The following is a 19,842-nucleotide window of genomic DNA, read 5'->3' as shown; positions in this document are numbered from 1 at the left end:
ACCGGGAGTGTCAAACCAACTGGGATGTGGAGATGAAGTGGGGGGACACAGCCAGAGAGAGAGAGGAAGAGGCCATGTGTCTCCGCTGCTCTCCACAGTGACTGTGGCTGCTTAAGCTCTTCTCCAGAATGCCAGACACATGTGAGCAATTATAGAGGTTTCCTCTGGACAGAGCCTCCCTGGCTGGTTCCTGTCTCACCCTCCCAGGCGCATAATGGAATTAAATGCTACTCCACTGCAGTTCCTCGCAGTGACTTACGCTATTGCAGTCAATAAAATCCGCTCTTGGAAAGAAACTAGATTACAGGTCAGGGAAGGGTGGGCAGTCCGCTGAGTGGCCTCTGGTCATTCCCTGTGGGGAGACTTCCACATCCTCTCTCTTCATTTCCACCAAATTACCCACTGCAGCCAAAGCGGGGCCTCAGCTTTGGATTTGTTATTTAGATTGACTTTGCCTGGGACCCTCTGACATTGATGTGGCACCACAAAATTATGCAGCATGGAAGCCAGGGGAGTTTCCAAGAGGAGAGACATTTTTTTTTCTGGCATCTGTCACTAAAAGAGCCAATCAACCAGATCCTGAAGGTGGATGGTGCAGGCATGTGCTTCTTCCCTGCCTGTTGCCCTTGGGAGGAGGCAAGGTCAGTGGTCTCAGACCACAGGGGTCTTACCTTACATGGGTGAGGGTCCACTCCGTATGTCTCCAATGTCTGTGCTTTTCTTAAAAAGTTCAGCTCTGATGTTGCTGGTGTTTGACCACTGGAATAAAAGGAAATGAGATGATTTCAGGGTTTCCTGTTCTCTTAGATTCCTGAGGTAAACTTTCCATTAAGAAGCGCTCAGGGTGGGGCGCCTAGATGGCTCAGTCGGTTAAGCGTCCGACTTCGGCTCAGGTCATGATCTCACAGTTTGTGGGTTCGAGCCCCGCATTGGGTTCTGTGCTGACAGCTTGGAGCCTGGATCCTGCTTCTGATTCCGTGTCTCCCTCTCTCTCTGCCCCTCCCCTGCTCACGCTGTCTCTGTCTCTCAAAAATAAATAAATTAAAAAAAAAAAAGCGCTCAGGGTAAGCCTTATTGTCCAATTTTCCCATAGAGTGTGTGCTCCCTGCCCTATTCTAGTACCAGCTTCAGAGACTCCTGTCTGGGGTTAGAAACTCAGATGTCCTCAGACTGAGGCCAGCTACATAATGAATGACATGGGCTATACAGTAGGGAGTGGTGGGGTTGGGGTCACTATGGCAAACTGGGAAGTGCTACCCCATCTAATGAGGGCAGCTGCTCCTCAGCTCTAAGACTGTAGTCCTGTGGGAATGCAGGGCTGAGCACCGCTGGATGTGCTTTTCAAAGAGCAGTCAGAGATACTGATTTCTATGTACTATTTCTCAATTTTAAATACTCCGGGGGCAAACAAAACACACTTGTAGGCTGACTGCAGGCCATGGGTTTCTTGTCTTGACTTATGACTGAAATACAAAGCAGAGACCTGTATATCTTGCTAGTGCTGCCCAACCCTCTTCCTTTACCAGCAGGGAACATGGGAATGGAGGGTGAAGAGACACAGCAGGAGACAGTGCTGAGCTCCCCAGACCACAATAGCGGTCTGTCTGCCCATGGGGTGACGACTGTGAAAGGAAGAAGGCAGCTCTGGTGCCCAGTCATCTGAGGAAGGGGTCTCTAGCATCATTCCCTTCCCAGCTACCTCATGAGTAGGTCCTTTCATGAGCTCCACACAGAACAGGTGGCAGTGTCTCATTGGCTGCCCTCAGGGTCTGGATCCCTGGTGGAGCAGACACACTCCTGCAGATGTTGGGTAGGTTTCAGTGTGAGGAGGGTTGGGCAATTTGTCAAGTCAACAGTGACTCCGATGGCTGGTGGGTGGGACTGAGCTGCTCATGTCTAAGTTCATTATTTGTCTTGAGTAATACTGGTAAGTGCAGGAACACAAGGAGGTGCAGGCCAGATTCTCCCTAGTGTCCTTCTGGATGGGTGTCAATCAGCACATTTATGTGCAAGTCTCCATGTTGCTTGTGTAAAATCTACCAAGAAATACATTGCACAATCTGGGCCTTCCAGGAGCTCATGTTAGAGTTGGAGGAAGGAAACACACATTTTCACATGCTAGTGATGCAGCCAGCCCATGCAAGTAGGCATTATGTTGACTGCAGATTCCTACATCTGCCAGAGCACCTGAGGTGCAGAGAAGGTGCCTGGGAAATGTTTGTGAGGCAGACAGAATGCTGGGCACCAGGAGCAGCTGAGAACCACTGCCCCTTCCAGGGAGCTTCTTCATTCCCTGTCTGGAAGCTGGAAGATCTTGTGGGCTCCATCCAGTCTTGGAGTTAGCCCAAACCTCCGGGGCCCTCAGTGGGCATCATTTCCTGGGGGATCCCCTGTCTCCTACTAGGTTTCTGGATGACTGTCCCCACTGCTCTCACACCTCCTAAAACCCTCCTGGCAGCGCCTCTTGGCTGTCCCAGGACAGCCCTGAAGTCTCCTTTGAACAAACCATGAGCCTTCTCAAAGGTCGATGTTTGTTCTGACCTTTACCACAAGGGGCCGCTGTTTCCCTAACACTGATGGGAGGAGCCCTCCAGCTTGGCAAGGACACACCAGCACTGGGAGAGGGATGGGGCTGGAGAAGGATGGAGGGCTGCTAGGATTCTACCTCTGTTAGGTGTCTCCATTCCCCTGGGAGGGAGGGAGCCAGTCCCTGCCACACGCTCTGGGCAGGCGGTCTGCTTGCAAAGGCTAAGGAGGCTTTAGGGACATAATTGTTGGTAGAATATTCTGAGTGTAAGTGAGGATTTTGTGTTTTGGGGTGGGGGAGCTCAAGGAGTCAGGGTAGGAACTAGTTTAAACTTAATATTAACGCTAGAAATGTCTTTCCCCCCACTTCGGCATTATCCTTCCCCAGAAAGGTAGTTACACCAGCATTGACAAAGATTTCTAAAAATTGTAATGTACTAATATGTTTTATTTTACAGTGCTACAGTGTATATGGCCTTTTTCTTCATAGTTTATCAGTTTGGGGTATATGTGCTCCAGAATGCCACACAAAGTAGAGCCCATACACTCTATTGTTGCCTTTTTTTTTTCTTTAAATCAATCTTTGTAGAAAATCCTATTTCACGTGGGTGAAAGGACACATTAATGCTATTTTATGGAATGTGGCATATTCTGAAAAAACTAAGAATCTGAGGAGGACAAGCCCCCTGCTTCCAGCCTCTTCTCTGCCCCTTCCTTCTGTGCAGTGCTGTGGGGTTGAGTGAGGCAGTGCTGAAGACACAGCCCCTGAACCAAGAGCTCTCAGGGCACCCCCAGTGTTCATGAACTAGGCCAGCTCTGCACAGTCCCATCCCCTGACCCAGAAGCCACCTATCACACTGTCACAGACTGAAGGCAGAGGCTTGCCCATGTTTCATATGCCTCCTCTCACTTTTTTCTCTTCTGCTGTTTATGTTTTTTTTTTTTTTTTCCTTTTCCCCAGTCCGTGCTTCTTCCTCTGTCTCATCATTTATCTTAGTAACGTGAATACTTTTCAGAGGCCAATCTCTCTCTGTTTTCCTTACAATACAATGTCCCTCTTGCCCTTGGGCTTCAGCCTACTCTATAGGGCTTGGGGTTGTGCTGTCAGTGCAATGCTGAAAATGGTACATCCCGGAGTCAGGATGCAGCATGGGGCTTGTATGCTCAGGCTGTGGGGGACAGAGTGTCCTGAGCCTCAACTGAGTATCACATACCTGAGTTCTGTCTTGTGAATCTCAGCAATTTTCCTTTCCAGCTTCTCTGAATGTTTCGGGAAAAACTGGAACTTGGAGCTGTAGCCTTCAGGGTGTTTCCCTGGGTCATAATCCCCAATCTCCGCTTGCAAAAGGAAAGCAGAGTAAAACAGTTGTGGAGGTCGGTAAATCAGCACTGGTAAAGCAACAAGAGATGAACACACAGAGCAAAAGCCAAAGCACACACCACATTTCCAAAGAACAGTGGATCTTGAGTGTGGCTGTGGGTTAGATGGAGGGCGTGCTCCTCGGAAGAAGCATAACCCACCTTTGTTTTCCCAGATGTGCACCCTGGGGTGATATCAAGTCTAAGCAGAGATACCAGAGCCAAGCCTGTATTCTGTGGTCACCACAAGTAAACATCCAATAGAAAAGCAGAAGCTTGCATCACGGTCTTTATCTATTCAGCCTTGAGAAAAGGTCCTGGGATCATAGCTCTTGGTGGCAGCACAAGAAACCGAGCTGCATCAGGAAGAGAGAGCCTCTTGGGCCTGAGCCAGATCAGAAGTCTAAAGTGTCAGTTTTGAGGATTTTAGCAGGGACACATTGATGAAGAGCCATGACCCAAACTCAGAACTCCACTCTCAGTCAAAATCAAATCAAATCAAATCAAATCAAATCAAATCAAATCAAATCAAGTGAATATATTTGAGTAAATATTCATTGAGGGTGCCATTGACCAGGTGCCACGACCCTCTGAGAGAATCTCAAGAGTAGAAGACTGAAACTGGTCTTTGAGTTCTGGAGCACCATGTCCTAAGGCTGATTTCCCAGCTTCCTGCATGGGGCACTGTTTCTCCTCTACCCATGTAGAGAGACAAAGAAAGAGTCCATCCCTAAAGCTGCCAGGATCTCAGATCAGTGAGATTTCCATAGGGTAGTGTGGTGGGCCCATGACACTATCCACAAAGCAGATCAGAACCCAGTCCTCTGCACAGGAAGGGCTCCACAGGGAACATCGTGCCTATGTTAGGAGAAAGTATGTTAGAAGTGCCAGCTGCTTTGTATTTGTCCTTTCTCTTTCGTTAGTGAGAATCACAACCAGGGCCTGTGCGAAATCTTGAGGGGAGAATAAATATTAAGAGGAAAATGTGCCCTCCTCTCACAGCTGAATATTGTACTTGTGCACAAAGCTACTCATTGTGTCTTCCAAATTACTTGGGAATTTCTATCGTTCTGCAAGAGACTAAAAGCTTCCCTGGGCCTACAGTCCAGAGTGACCTTGAGCCATGAAGTCATTTATTATGATTTTATTTAGAAAGTTCCAAGTAGAAAACATCAATATTGGACATCAACTACTTTTTTAAAGGAAAAAAAGAAAAAGAAAAAGAAAAATTCAATGTTGTGAGGGTAAAACTGAAGGAAATAATAGAGTTTAAAATCTCACTTAATACCAGGTTTTCTCCTTTAAAAATGAAAGGGGCCTCTTTGGGTAGCTTAGAGTTGCTTAGCTCTAGTTGGGTAGCTTAGGTAGGCACCTTCTAGAGTTGCCGGTTAGGTGATTTTTTTAAAAACAGAACTCTCAGAAGTCAAACTTGCTATGTGTTGACTTTTACATTCTTTTTCAAAAAAATTTTTTTAATGTGTGTTTATCTTTTTTTTAATTTTTTAATTTTTATTTTTTATTTTTTAATTTTTTTTTTTGACGTTTATTTATTTTTGAGACAGAGAGAGACAGAGCATGAAGGGGGGAGGGGCAAAGAGAGAAGGAGACACAGAATTGGAAGCAGGCTCCAGGCTCTGAGCCATCAGCCCAGAGCCTGACGCGGGGCTCGAACTCACGGACCGCGAGATCGTGACCTGAGCTGAAGTCGGACGCTTAACCCACTGCGCCACCCAGGCGCCCCAATGTGTGTTTATCTTTGAGAGAGAGACAGAGCTCGAACAGGGGAGGGGCAGAGAGAGAGTGAGACACAGAATCCAAAGCAGACTCCAGGCTCTGGGCACCAGCAAACCCCCCCCCCCCCACCCCCCCCAAAGAGCTTGAACTCACGAACCATGAGATCATGACCTACACCGAAGTTGGACGCTTAACTCACTGAGCCACCCAGGTACCCCTGACTTTTACGTTCTTAACACAGCTATTGTATTTCTCTTAACAGATGAACTGAAGTTTCTTTTTGGCAAGCATTTCCCAGGTTCTCTCCACAAAGTAGCTTCCTGGAGTTCACGGATTTCCAATTAAGAGTTCAGATTCTTTGAAGGAAACTTCATGATTTTAGTGTAGTCCTGAACAATCTGGGGACAGTTCAGGCCTAAGGACTAAGGGAAGCCTTAGAAGTGGCACTCAGGAGCCCCTGTACTTCATGGAAGGAGAAGGCATCACATAGATGAAGAGTGCATACCTTTCCCAATGTTTTGCAAAAAAAAAAAAAAAAAAAAAAAAAAGCCAGTCTGGGAATCTGCTGGATACAGACTCAACTCTACATTATTAGCATGTTAGGAAATATATCTGTTACTTGTAAACATTTCAACTTTGAACACTCTGAATGGAAAGGTCTCTGAGAAACCAGAATTCCAAGATACTTCACACCTTTGAGATTTGCATGTAAAGTCTTAGAAAAATTGATTCAGATGACTCTCCAGAGTCCCAGTAACTCTATCAACCAAGGGTGGAGGAAATCCCAAACAGAGTCATGATGACCTAAAGAAGCCCGCAGGAAGACCTTAGGCACAGTTTAGGGTTGAGTGGTCAGAGCTTTCTGGGACTAAGGAGGCTAGGCAAAGAAGCTCTCCAACCTAGACTCTGCTTCAAGTTAGATACTGTTTATATCCAAGAAGTAGTCATCTGTGGTGACTGAAATAATATAATCAGTACTTAGCATGAAAGCAAGTTCATTCATCCTGTCAAAAGTCATTACCTTGAAGGATATAAGCTGCTAACAAGGCAGCATCTGATGTTTTACAGAGGAGACGGCCATGGTAGAGATCCCTTTTGATCTGTAGGAAGACTAAATACCTAGAGAGAAAAGAGAGGGTGAACTATAAAGGATTTCTCTGATTTCTTTAAAGACATAAGTATGTAATATAAGCCTATGAAATTTTTAAATGAATTTTAAATGAATTTAAATGAATTTTAAAAACAAAAACTTAAAATGACACCACAGAACAAACATATTTTCCATTTCCCTGAAGACTTTTTTAAGTACTTTGCCCTGAACTGATTTGGGATTCAATTCAAAACAACTTGTTAGTTTCCTTCGGTAGCTCTAAACAGAAACGGTGCTTCCTGGCAAAAGCACTGTGTCCTCCCTCCCAGTGTTGGGTTTTGGAAGGAGCCAGCCCTGGCCCATTCGATGCTGAAAAAGAAACCTGTGTCAGCAGAAAGGGGCCAGTTGGGCTTCTCCCTGCCTAGGACTCTGGCTGATGTTTCTTCTTAAGTGGAATGGAGCATGAAGGAACCAGCCCAAGGAAGAGTTCTGCCTCAGCTTGCCAAACCAATCTGTCCATATGTGGAACGGCCTTCAATTATTGGCTGAGCTCAACAGCAGTGAAGGAAGCATAGAAACCTGTGGCTAGCATTTCTTCAAACAGAGAAAACTCTCACCTCAGTAGAAGCAGGACATCAAGAGCAACAGCTGATAGTAGCTGATGTGTACTGAGCACTTCCTATCTGCCAGGCCAGGTGTTATGTACTTTGCATGCATAGCTCATCTAATTCTCACTTAATACTTTGAAATAGGTACTATGATCCAACCCCCCTTTTAGAAAAAATTTAATTCCAATATAGTTAACATACAGTGTTGTATCATACCCCCCTTTTTAAAATAAGGAAACTGAGGCTTAAGTAATTTTCTCAAGGGCACACAACTGGGAAGTGGCGGAGTCAGGATTCAAATTCAGGACTGACGGTAAGACTCCTGAGGTTGGCTCTTAGTCACTGTTAAATGGCCCTGTCCCTTTGGCGGGACATGGAAGCAAATCTTTTGTCCCTCACTCACTGATCATTCCCTGGGCCTGAGTTCATATATCACTCCTTCTACAGCTCTCTGTGCTACAGTTCAGGGATACTGGACTAAAGGAGATAGCTGAAACAGACAACAAGGCTCTGGGCACTGATTCTCAATGTGGTGGTGAGGAAAACATCCCCCGGGGTGGGGGGAGAGCACATCAGAATCTGTGTGTATTTTCTTGCTCCTGGGTTTGATAAAAGCCCTGCTGAAGCCTTCTGATTTGCTCCCTTCCCACCCAGGGGGGACATGCTCCTCCTCACCCTGAGAACCATTATCTTTATCAGGCATCTTTATCAATGGGTGCATGGCAGGTGCCTCCAGTGAGCTGGAAAGGAAACAGGCTTTCCACTGCTGGGTGGGGTTTATTCAGACTTTTGGAGGTAGGACATCTACAGGGGGGTCAAGGGTAAGGCCACAGGAACATTGCTAGACAATGGTGCAGCAATTGGAGGGGGTAGGGGAAGGAGGGGCAAGTCAACATCCTAAAAAAAAACCAAAGCACATTCTTTAGATGACAAGAAGAAATGAACTCAAGACCAACATCTATAGGCCTGACAGGAGGATTCACTTCTTCATGACCTTGTCTCAGACACTATCACTTCTGCTTTATTCTGTTTGTTAGCAGCAAGTCACTAAGTCCAAGAAAGAATCGGCCAACAGCTTCAGGGTACAGAGTTGTATTAGGGGTCCCCCCTCCCTTTTCTGCTACAGTGGCTTTCATCAAGCTTCATGTTTTATTCACTGAAGGAGGTAACCAATGACTCACTGTTGCTGGACATGAAAATGTATCCCACGTGACCCACAGCATTCTTAGACCTATTCTCAAGAGAACCTGGCACATTCTCCCCTGCCATGCATGGGCCTAAGGAAGTCTCTCTTGTTGCCTGAGATACCGCCACTAGGGCCACTTTGTTTCCAGCCAGGAGATCGGCCTGCCAGAGCCCCAGCTCCTGATGAACAGGCTGGCTTGGTTACCCAATCTTAGAACCTCAGAATAGGAGCTGTAGAGCCTAATTCTCTCATAGGCAAGGAAACAGAGGCTATACATATAGAGTGACTTTTCTGAGGTGACACAGTGATCAGAGTCAAGGAAGATCTCCTGACTCAAGGCCTGATGCTTTTCCTACCCCCGTGGTAATTCAGTTAGTTGTCAGTTAGCAAGAAAGGGGTCCTGAATACAGGCAAGAGAACTGTGTCATCAGGGCGAAATTCTCATCGGAACCGAACAAGAAATCAGCTTTAGACCAGATTTAAGACAAGCCTGTTCCTTAGGACACGTTTTTGGGTAAACTTTACTTATCTCTTCCTGGCCTCACCTCCATTTTTGTTTTAATGCCAACATTGTCCTAAATTGAGGGAGGTGTGAATTGGGACCATCTGATGGCAGAGCAAGTGAAAACCTAAAAGACAGCCAAGGAAAATTATCTTTCTGTGACATGTACATCTCTCCAAGGTATTGGCTGTGGCCCTGTGCTTTCTGATATCAAAGTGTAGAGACGAATCCACAGATATTTCCAGAATTAAAAGTTCTGACTTCAGGAAAGCAGTGGTGTCTCCTGAAGAGTTTCTCCCTCCCAAGATTTTTTTTTCTTTGGACTCAACTTTCCTTTATCAGACTCTTTCCCTGGCCTCCTCTATTTTCTACCACCCCTTTTCTTTAATCATGTTTAGAATGTTTTCTTCCCCCATACTAGCCTGCAAACTCCTTGGAGTCAGAGATGATTTTTTAATTCACTTTTAATATTCTTCTAGAGAGCTTGTACATCCTTTACTTAGCTCACCTAATTGCCCTCCCTCTCAGCCACCATCCATCCCTCCATCCCTCCATCCAGTTCTGAGCACTTACTGTGCCAGGCACTGTCATGGGTTCTGGGAATACAGAAGGGAACAAAACTGAGTCCCTACTCTTAATGGAGTTTACATTCTAGTGGGGAGAGACAGATACAAAACACTAACAAAACAATAATGATTTACTGAGTGCATGTTGTGAGCCACACATTGTACTGTGTTTTTTTGTTTCATTTTATTTTGTTGTCCTAACTAGGCTCCACGTCCAACATGGGCCTCAAACTTACAACTCTGAGATCAGGAGTCATACATTCTACCAACTGAGCCATCCAGGCACCACCACACTGTACTGTTGAACACGTACTGTCTCATGCAGTCCTCACAGTGACTCTGAGGTGACTACTGTTTTTATTGTGCTTCATAGATGAAGAAACTGACTGCAGAGACTGTTGCTTGCTTGGTCACACAGCTACTTAAAGAACAACATAGAATTTATACCCAGTTCTTTTTGATTCCTTGGTCTGGGGTCAGCAAACTATGGCCTGCCACCAGAGTTTCCAATGAAATAAGGCAAAATTTTAGGGGCACCTGGATGACTCAGTCAGTTAAGCATCTGACTTTAGTTCAGGTCATGAGTTCGAGCCCCGCACAGGGCTCTCTACTGTCATCATGGAGCCTGCTTCAGATCCTCTGTCCCCTTCTCTCTGTCCCTCCCCCCCTCAAAAAATAAATAAACTTTAAAAAACAAAAAAAAATTTTTATTGGAATGCAGCCATACTCATTCATTTAGGTATCGTCTCTGGCTGCGTTCACACTGCAAAGACAGAACCGAGCAGTTATGACAGAGACCATATGGTACACAATGTCTAAAATACTTACTATTTATAGAAAAAGCTTGCCAGTCCATCTTAGCCTAAGCTAGGCTCAAGTGATATTCATTGAAGGAATAAATGACCTATAAACTCCATTCATGAAGAGATTCATTCATTCCATTAACATTTTTTTTTTTTTTTGAGCACCTGCTCAAACACATGTCAGGCAGCTTTGTTTCCTTAGAAGGTGGGGCCCCATTTGCACTCAGTTTCTTTCTATTATTTGATCTTTCCAGAGTTCATACACCTGCGGTCCCTGTTAAATGCTAAATCTGGTGCCTAATCCCCATTTTCTCTGCCTTGTCTCTAGCTCAGACAAGAAAATCTATTTATTACTTTACAAAATGACAAAAGAGATTAATCAGGATTTGGCAACTAAATTTATCATCTGGGAAGAGTCCAAGAGATAAATTGAAGCACAGTTCTTTACTCCCTATTTCATCCCCTCCTCTCAGTCTGCCTTTATGGGAATAGCTGAGATGGCATTGAAATTTAGGACCAATATCGCTAGGAAAAAACACTGACAGCTAAATTGGCTTGGCAGAAAGGTGGCATGGAGGACTTTAAGCCAGGAATGAATTATGGGTAATTAGTGAGGCTGGGGCAGGTACCCACTTTCTCAAGATCAGCAGAGACATGAATGAGGAGAAAGATGCGGCTAATTCCAAGGCCTCCACAGAATGCCTTGGGGAAGGGGAGGCACAAAGACTCTAAATCAGGCCCAGGCATTCTGAGGTTCACACCCCCAACAATGCTTGGAAGATGTATTCTAGGGAAGGAAGGTTGGTGAGGTGGAGAGCAAGGGGAAAACAGTCAAGGATGCTCAGCACAGATGTATGCAGAAGCAGGGGAGCTTCAGTGCCTTTGTCTGTGCCTTTGAAGTTGGCTGACTTGGAGAGAGGCCTGGACTTGGTCCCCATGCTGTACCATGAGGACTTGGATGACTGATTACCAGGGATGGCTTTCTCTCTGAATCCTCAAAAGTTAGCTCCTTAAGTGTTAGGATTCTAGCTGGTAGGGGAAAAGGACAGAGGAGGAGTAGGGATTATCAGAAAAATACCTTTTTCACCTCAGGAAAGGAGAAAAGCCAGAACTAATTGTACTCGTGTCCCATGCAGAGCCCTTGGGGTGCACGGACCACGTAATCAATCTGGCAGTCTCTGCTCAGTGCAAGCCTTGCTGGCGGGGGTGGGGGGGGGGTGGTGGTGGTGTATTACTAAGTGCAAGATCCCAGTGTAGTGGTCAGTTCTCCCAACAATTCTAGGTGGTAGATGTTACTCTTCTCATTTTATAAATAAGGGGTCTGAAGGTCAGACAGATTAAATATCTTATGTCCAAGGCCACAGAGCCAAGAAGTGACAGAAATAGGATCTGAGCTTCCAGGTCTATGCTTCTTCTTGGGCAGGAGAGTCTGTACATCAGTATTATGTAATAACATTTGACTTAGAAAATTGTGTAAAGAGCTCCTCCTAAGGGCCAAGATAACCATGTGTTTTTGCCCTTTAATCAAATCAGAAAGCCATGTGTCTGCTGTGTTCTTACTGGCAGCTCACTGAGTTGTTAGAATAATCCCTGTCATCCCCACTGTTGGTCTAGTGAGGTGGAAACCAGACGATCCTGATGTGTGGTGTTAGGAGGCAAGGTGCTGGGTTCTCAAGAAAGGTGTGTTAAATTTGTCCAGACACATGGACTGGAGTGTGGACTTCTGGGTCGGCCCTGGCACCATCACCTCTTTTGGCAGGAAAGCAGGGAGCAGGGGGAGTGGGGAGGGGCTGGGACAGGCTCAGAGTGAGGTAAATCCTCTGGGGGTCCTGAGCAGGGCAGGCTAGTGCTTTGCCAAAAGTCCTCTCCGTTTAAGTTGTCATTCATAGGGGTTCTACCCTTACTCTCCTCTAAAATACACTCTCTCTCTACAAGATTTCTCCTGTCATGTGGATGAGCTTGGTTTTCAGAAGCAAAGTAGAGCCACATCCAGTTCCACGTGGACAATCAGAACTTGCAGTTCGTTCGTTCCTTCCCTCCTTCCTTTTTTTTCCCTTCCTTCCTTCCTTCCTTCCTTCCTTCCTTCCTTCCTTCCTTCCTTCCTTTCCTTCCTTCCTTCTTTCCTTTCATTTCCTTTCCTTTCCTTCCTTCCTTCCTTCCTTCCTTCCTTCCTTCCTTCCTTTCCTTCCTTCCTTTCCTTCCTTCCATCTCTCCCTCCTCCCTCCCTTCTTTCCTCTTCTTTTCTTTTCTTTCAAATTTATTTTAGAGAGAGAGTGTAAGTGGGGGAGAGGGGCAGAGGGAAAGAGAGAGTATCTCAAGCAGGCTCCGTGCTCAGCACAGAGCCCAATGTGGGGCTTGGTCTCACAAACCATGAGATCATGACCTGAGCCAAAATCAAAGGTCAGACACTTAACTGACCGAGACACCCAGGTGCCCCAAACCTGCAGTTTCTGTGCCCAGTAAGGAGCATGAGGTTTGGTTCTAACTACACATTTCACTGGCCCCAGTGCTTCAAAGTTGGTGCGTACGCACTGTCCCAAACATCCAAAGCAAACAACATTCCTCATGCTTCCAACTCCACTGCAAGACTCCCCCCACCCTCCACTGGGACCCATGTGAAGAAGCCACTTTTCCTCCCTGTCCTACTTCTGTGCTTCCTTTGTATTACTTAGTCCTGTTTCTTGCCCTCTTCTCTCCCCCTTTCCTCGTTTTCCTTCTCAGAGAAACTTCAGCTCCTTTTATCTGATATAAAACTAGGGACACACTCTTCGGAACAGGAAGTGAACATAGGTCCATATTCTTTCTTCCTCCCTTCTTCCCTCCTCTTTCCTTTCTTCGGAATTCCCCCAAGCAGTTCAGGATCTGGAAGTAGATCGCAAGGCCTTATAGGACAGAGTCTATATAACTGGCAACAGCCTCATCCAAATTTCTGTGGTGTCCAAGGTTTGGGGAATTGCGGGGAGAGTTGGCAGAGCTGTCTCCTCAGTTCTAGGATTCCCTGGCATCACCTCTTGACCTCAGGCCCCAATCTCTACAAGGTAACATCAACATTTTGCTAATGTCAAAATTAGATATTTCTCATATAAAAGTTAAGGATCCTCGTTACAGAGCATTCCTGGATCTTGGATGTAAGACTTTCAGAGAGAATGTGACTCATATACACAAAACCCTGGTGAAGATTTGAAGCTCCTATTCATTGACCCTCTTGTAGGATAATGTGGGCACAAAAGTTCCTTCTCATCCTCGAGTGGTGCTGGATGAGATAGGATTCATTCCATGCAGCTGTCTGCCTGCCACAGAGCATGATCCCCACAATGAAGAGTTTATCACGGACCTGATCCATTAGCACACTGGGGTTTATCCACTTGGATTTAAAGTCTTCAGTATTTCCCAGCTTATTTTTCAGTGTCCTACTTCGGCATTTCTCAAGTACATTAGGCCACTGGAGTCTATTTCAATCCCCTAAGAAAGCAACCTGCCCTCTCGAAAAACATCCATGGGGGCCACATCCTTGGTAAAAGAAAAAAAATGCTTTTGATTAAACAGTTACTCCAGATCCCTTTGTTGATGACTAGTTTCTTTTTTTTTTAAGTTTATTTTTATTTATTTTGAGAGAGAGAGAGAGAGAGAGAGAGCAAGCAAGCAGAGGAAGGGCAGAGAGAAAGAGGGAGAGAGAGAATCCTAAGCAGTCTCTGTGCTGTCAGTGCAGAGCCTGATGCGAGGCTCGATCCCATGAACTGTGAGATCATGACGTGAGCTGATACCAAGAGTCAGATACTTAACTGATTGAGCCACCCAGGCGCCCCTGTAGATGACTAGTTTAAAATGAAGTATTCACACTTCTTGAAGAAAAGAAGCTCACTCCATTCCAGTTCTACTGAGGGGGGTGAGTAAAGAAAACACGTGGAAATGAAATACAGAAGAGGTAAGGTTATATTTAGGAAGATTCCTTGTTCATAAGAGATAGAAGCTTCCAAAATAGAGGATCTAAGAGGTTCCAGTGCCTCTTTCCTATCCTCCCCAACAGATCTGAGTGGCTGAGGGAAGTTCAGCCTTACCTGGTTATTTCTTCTTTCAGCGCAGCAGGATCTGCAGGGTAAAACTTCACGCGGAAACACATGGTGAATGGAGGCTGCGCTGCAGAGACAAAGATGTGCCCATTAGGAAACACCCTCCCCAGAGGACGACTGGACTTCCCTCCCCACGGGGACGCACAGCCTCTTGAACCATCCTAAGAGGATCCTCACATGTTTAGGGCCAGCTCACAGTCAGAACAGTGGATAGTCACCAAGACTTACTATCAGTGGGAGGTTTTGTCCCACCCTCCCCAGGGGTGAGGCTTCCCATCTTCTCATGAATACTTACATCTCAATTGCTTCACCACAGACTTTGTGAACTCCAACCAATGCTAAAACAGAGAACACAGAAGAAGAAAACACTAATGAGAGAAGCAGTGTCAACTATAACTTGTTTTACCCAATTTCAGTGACTGGACGGATTGTAGCCCAGGGTGAAAGCAGCACAAAAGCTTGTGACATGTAGGCTTGGAGAGTAGAGAGTGATAGCGTTTTCTGAAGTAAGTTCCCCATGGAAGCAGCTGTGAACGGGGAAGAGTTCCAGCTTCAGATGCCATTTCTGGGCCTCCCCAGCAATGCTGCCTTCCAAAGCAGGGTGCCAAAGCTCTGAGCCATATTTCTGGCACAGCAGTAGGCACAAGTGAATGCACGTATGTGTAATGGGGACAAAACCCCACCTGGGTTGGACAGGGAAATGCTGACTTCAGTGGGTTGTGTGTGTTTATGTTGTGTGCCAGCTATTTTTTGGCAGAGGTGGGTGGGCAGTAGGGACAGAGGCTACTGGTCATGGCTCTAGAAAGTATTAACAGGTGGAATTTCATACATGGTGAGAAGGCAGGGATGGCTGGTGTATACTCCATCTTTGTTTGAGCAACATCTTGCCAGCCCTTGTGTTACAGCATACATACTCAGGATTCCTTGGCATCCAGGGATGTTTAAAGTCTCAGTCTCATAAGATAACTAACCACAACCAATGTGTAGGATAGTACTGTATTTCCCTTGGATTTTCATAGAGGAAGGATATAGTAGAAATACATTTTTTCCCATGGAACTTACGTTTGCAGGAAGGAAGCAGTGAGACCATTCTGTATCTATTTCCCAGTTCTACATAGATGCTTCACACAATGCATTATGGATGCTTGTTGCTTTTATGCTAATCAGGAAACTTTGACAGTTTGCAGAGAGCTATGACTGCTGTTAAGTGGGATTTGATTATCTGGAAGTAGACTAAAACCACTAGCCTTAAGCTCTGGGAAGGCAGAAAACTATGTCATCCACCGATGCCTAGGATAGTGTTCAATGGATAGCCGTCAAACAGACGATGGAAGCCCGTCCACATCTTCCTCTCTTCTGGCTACTTCCATTTAGTGTAACGTCTTGGCAGAGTCCTCCCTCTGGCAGGAAAGCAGCCAGGGCCATGCAGACAGCATCCTGGCCTCCCGCGATTCCCAGCTCTCACCTTCTGGGCTGGGCTGTGGGTCATGCAGTTAATGGACCCACTAAGAGCCCGTTCTTCCGTCAGCTCCACATGGATAATCTGGGCTGACATTCTGCTCTCTTGCTTCCTCTGATCTGAGTTCCCACGAGGCTGGCAACTCATTATAGCCACTCAATGTGGTTAAGAGGTCCTTCTCACATTACAAGGCCCACCGCGGCTCGGCTTCCCAGGGAAGCAAAGGCAAGAGATGAAATTGCATGGAAACAACTGGGGTTCCAGGCTGAGCCTATGAAGGCAGAGGAGGCCCGTCTGACCGGAGCACATCAGAACTGTGTACGGCAAGAAGAACACAGCAAGTGTCTGGGGCTCAGTAAACAGAATGCCCCCAGGCACCTGACTGATAGATTAAAATAAAGAAACAAAGGAAGACAGAAACTACAAGGAAAGGCTATGAGATGCACTCTCAGCAGAAGGCAGGTGGAGCTGAATAACAAAAAGTCTATTCCTCTTGGCAAGAGCTGAGGAGGACTTTGGTCTGCACTGCAGTGAGGGCTCCAGAAAGGAGAGGCTGGAGGAGACAGGAGAGGGGTGGGAAGGCAGGGGAAAGCCCTCACAGCTTGTCCAAGAGCTTTTGACAGTCTGAAAGAGAAATCAGAAAAACCAGGATTCCAAAAATATGGTGACGGTTACAGTTACCTTTTGTAGCAGTCTGGCTAAATCTGGGTCCCAGAATTACTGGCAAACTGATAGATAACATGAGGCTGGGAGCAAGGGTCAGGAGAAGAGAAAAGAAAGTTCAGAGGGGAGTTTCCGTCTGTATTTGGGTCATTGGGACAGTGTGGCACAATCTTCAGGCTCTGGAGGCTTGAAAGGGTGCCTCCACCTTGAAAGGAGAGGCTGAAAGCAGGCTGGGGCCCTGGGCCTGAGCCAGGAATAGGGGAAAGGGGAAGTGAGGGCATCTCCTCCAGGGGGACCAGGAGAATCCCCAGACCCCCATGGGGACCCGTGCAGAGCAAGCACTGATGGGGTCAATGTGAGCTTTGGTTCTGCTACCCCAGGGTAGGAGGTTTATTTTAGGATCTCACACCCTAAGAGAGCGGGGAGCTTACCTGCTCTGTCTCTACCATGAGTCAGTAGATCTAGAATGATAATTTTCCCACAACTCTCAAGCACTCTCTCAAGCCTTAACCCCTGAGCCATCACACAACTTCAGAAACTATCAGGTATGATGAATTCAGCATGGAGCCTTAGAAACCACACAGACTCTGGCATCAGACAGCTCTGAGATGGAGACTGGCACTGCCATCTGCTTTGGGCAAGTTACTTAACCTGAGATTTTATTTACTCATTCAGAGAATGGATATCTGAGTTGTGGATACTCATCTCATCTGTGTTAAGGATTAAAGAACATATGTGAAGCTCTTAGCTCAGTGCCTGATACAACTCGGTGCCCAGTAACATCGGCTGAAAGACCTAGTGCAGAGCGCTGCACACAGTTGCCACTCCATACATGTTAATTTCTCCTCTCCCCCATTTCTTCATATTTCTGTCTCCTCCTGCTTTTGATCTTTATTACCTCCATATACTCTCTTATATGTCTCAAGTACATTCTGACCTAACTAGAAAATAATGAGCATGGTACACTTTGTCCTTTTTTCTTCATAAGCTGCTCTCTTTGGGAGACAAAGAGAACTTGGGGTAACCGGGTTTCCTTCTTAAGGAGAAACAGCTCAGACCAAAAAAACAAAAACAAGAACAAAAACAAAACAACAACAAGAAAACCCCTTGTAAAAACAGCCCATTATTATATAGTGAATGGACACGTACAGCATGTGAGGACATGTAGCATCCTGGTGTCATGGCACTTTTGGGGTCTTATACTATGGCCCAGAGCTAAGGACAGTATTTAGGTCAAGACAGTAGAGCCTTTATATGGAGAGGGGCTGACCTTGACACTGCTCAAAATTCTGCAGAGCCAGGAGGACCAAAATATGTCAGTGAAGAGGTCAGGACTTGTTGAAGGAAAGGAATACAGTCCTTTGGATTCTTTCCTTAAGCTAATGTGTCCAGTATAAAATTCTAAATGTGACCTGGAGACACAGTGGCTCAGAGCATCAAAGAACAAAACAGCACTTGACTCTGGCATGAGGAGGGGCGGATCCATTCATTCGTTATCTGAGGTCCTGGGTACTGCTGGGGGGCTGTGTCTTCTGGGGTTCCAAGGCCCCCGTGACAACAGAGATGGAGCCCATGTTTGGAACTGTGAAGAAAATCAGTGGACTCATGAAAAGGGGGGCGGCCCTCTGGGATTCGTGTTGATAATGTCTTTGGAGGATGGCAGACCAGAGTAGGGGGTGGGCAGGGGTATAGCAAAGGGTGATGCTTCTGCATACTTTCCCACTTCGAGGGGGTCCCGGAGACTATATGCCCACAGAAATAAAGGGCTGATGAAGAGAAGTTAGAGGAGCTGCAAGTTTCTGCTAGTGGAACATCTGGGCGAGTGGAGGGGAAAATTTTGGCATTATAAACCATTAACCCACACACTCATCATTCCTTCGGCAAATATTTACTGAATATCCACTACATTCTAGGCCCTCTGCTAGTTCTACGGGATATAGTGATGATGAGAGCAAGTCCACACACTCATGGGATTTACATTTTTGCAGGGAACACAGGTTTTCAAACAGGCAGCCACAGCATGGTGTAAATGCTACAATAGGGGTAGTACAGGGCACATGGGGGCACACAGGAACGGCCCCTCGTTCGGAGTGTTGATTAGGGAAGAATCCCTGGAAGAAGTGGGGAAGAAGTGAGGAAGTGAAGAAGAAGTGAGAGTCTAAGCTGAGACATTACATGTGAGGAATTAGCCAGAAGAAAAGCATGGAGTATGGAGACGTGAAGCCAGGGAGAAGAAAAGTTCCAGGCAGGGGGACTGTACAGGTGAAGGCTCTATAAAGAGAGGATGGTGTTGGAGGAAACAGGTCAGGGGAGATGAAGCTGGAGAGGGAGGCTGGGGCCTGGGGGTAATGGACTTGCTTTCCTATCTGTCTGGAATGTGCCCTGTGTCTATAGAGCCACATATGTTGTGTGCATCAGAATGAGTACTACAGCATTTGCAAGGCATTGGAAGGCCCATGTCAGTTCAGTTATCTTTCTGTTCTGCCCCCACTAGATTGGCGTGGCACTTTAGGTGAGGCCCTTCCTAACTGGAACAGGGTGGTTCAGCTCGTTTACTAGAAAGCAGGCAGGAGAGGTTCAGCCTGTGACCTATGCTCCAAGATCATGACCCAGCCCAGCTGCTCTGCCTCCAACTGGACAACTTTGGGCAAATCACTTCAACCCTCTGGGCTGCCATTTCAGCATCTGTGAAACAACAGGCCACACTAGGTGAGCTTCCATATCTAATACGGTGATCTGAAGAGATGACACCCAACTGCAGGGCCCGGTTGGTCCCTGACTCTTGAGGCTAAAATCATGAGTATGAATGGCAGTTCAAGGACTCAGCCTACTGACAAATCCTCTCCTCCATTTGTGCTTTGAATATTGACTTACCCGCTGCTTATCTGGGTCCACAAAGCGGATCCCAAAATAGTCTTTCTCAAGAAGGTTCAGGTGGTGGCAAAGAAGGTCAAACAGGTACTGGCCTTTGGCATCTCTCTGCAAAGAAAGCAAGCTCCATTGAGAAACGATAGTGCTTCTTCAGTGTAACTGTGTTTTGATTGTCATTAAAGATCATCTAGGGGCACCTGGCTGGCTCAGTTGGTAGAGCATCCGATTTTTGATCTCAGGATCGAGAGTTCAAGCCCTATGATGGGCCTAGAGGTTACTTAAAAAAAATCATCTACAAGTTGGATGAGGATGTGAAAAGGGCATGTGTCTGTAATGATGTCCTCCATATTGTGATGTGTTAGATAGTCTCTAGAGTTCTGAAGCTCTTAGCACCTAGAAGGAGCC

The 19,842-nt window shown here is 46.2% G+C and overlaps 1 protein-coding gene across 3 annotated transcripts in view; it reads right to left on the bottom strand.

Moving 5' to 3' along the window:
• Positions 1-19,539, bottom strand: part of FRMD5 (FERM domain containing 5) — a 46,497-nt gene extending 26,958 nt beyond the window's left edge. For 2 of the 3 annotated variants that reach the window (XM_042942181.1, XM_042942180.1), the window contains exons 1-6: positions 19,441-19,539; positions 14,740-14,782; positions 14,433-14,511; positions 6,641-6,738; positions 3,741-3,864; positions 672-759 (exon numbers count right to left, since the gene is read on the bottom strand). In XM_042942181.1, the coding sequence (XP_042798115.1) occupies positions 672-759; positions 3,741-3,864; positions 6,641-6,738; positions 14,433-14,494 (372 nt within the window). In that variant the 5' untranslated portion in view covers positions 14,495-14,511; positions 14,740-14,782; positions 19,441-19,539. The remainder of the gene's footprint in view (positions 1-671; positions 760-3,740; positions 3,865-6,640; positions 6,739-14,432; positions 14,512-14,739; positions 14,783-19,440) is intronic. The other variant, XM_042942179.1, reaches the window with a different exon arrangement.
• Between the last annotated feature and the right edge of the window lie 303 nt (positions 19,540-19,842).

The sequence above is a fragment of the Panthera leo genome, chromosome B3 (assembly GCF_018350215.1).
Source record: "Panthera leo isolate Ple1 chromosome B3, P.leo_Ple1_pat1.1, whole genome shotgun sequence".
Taxonomy (NCBI): Eukaryota; Metazoa; Chordata; class Mammalia; order Carnivora; family Felidae; genus Panthera; species Panthera leo.
This window is presented reverse-complemented; position numbering and strand designations above follow the sequence as displayed.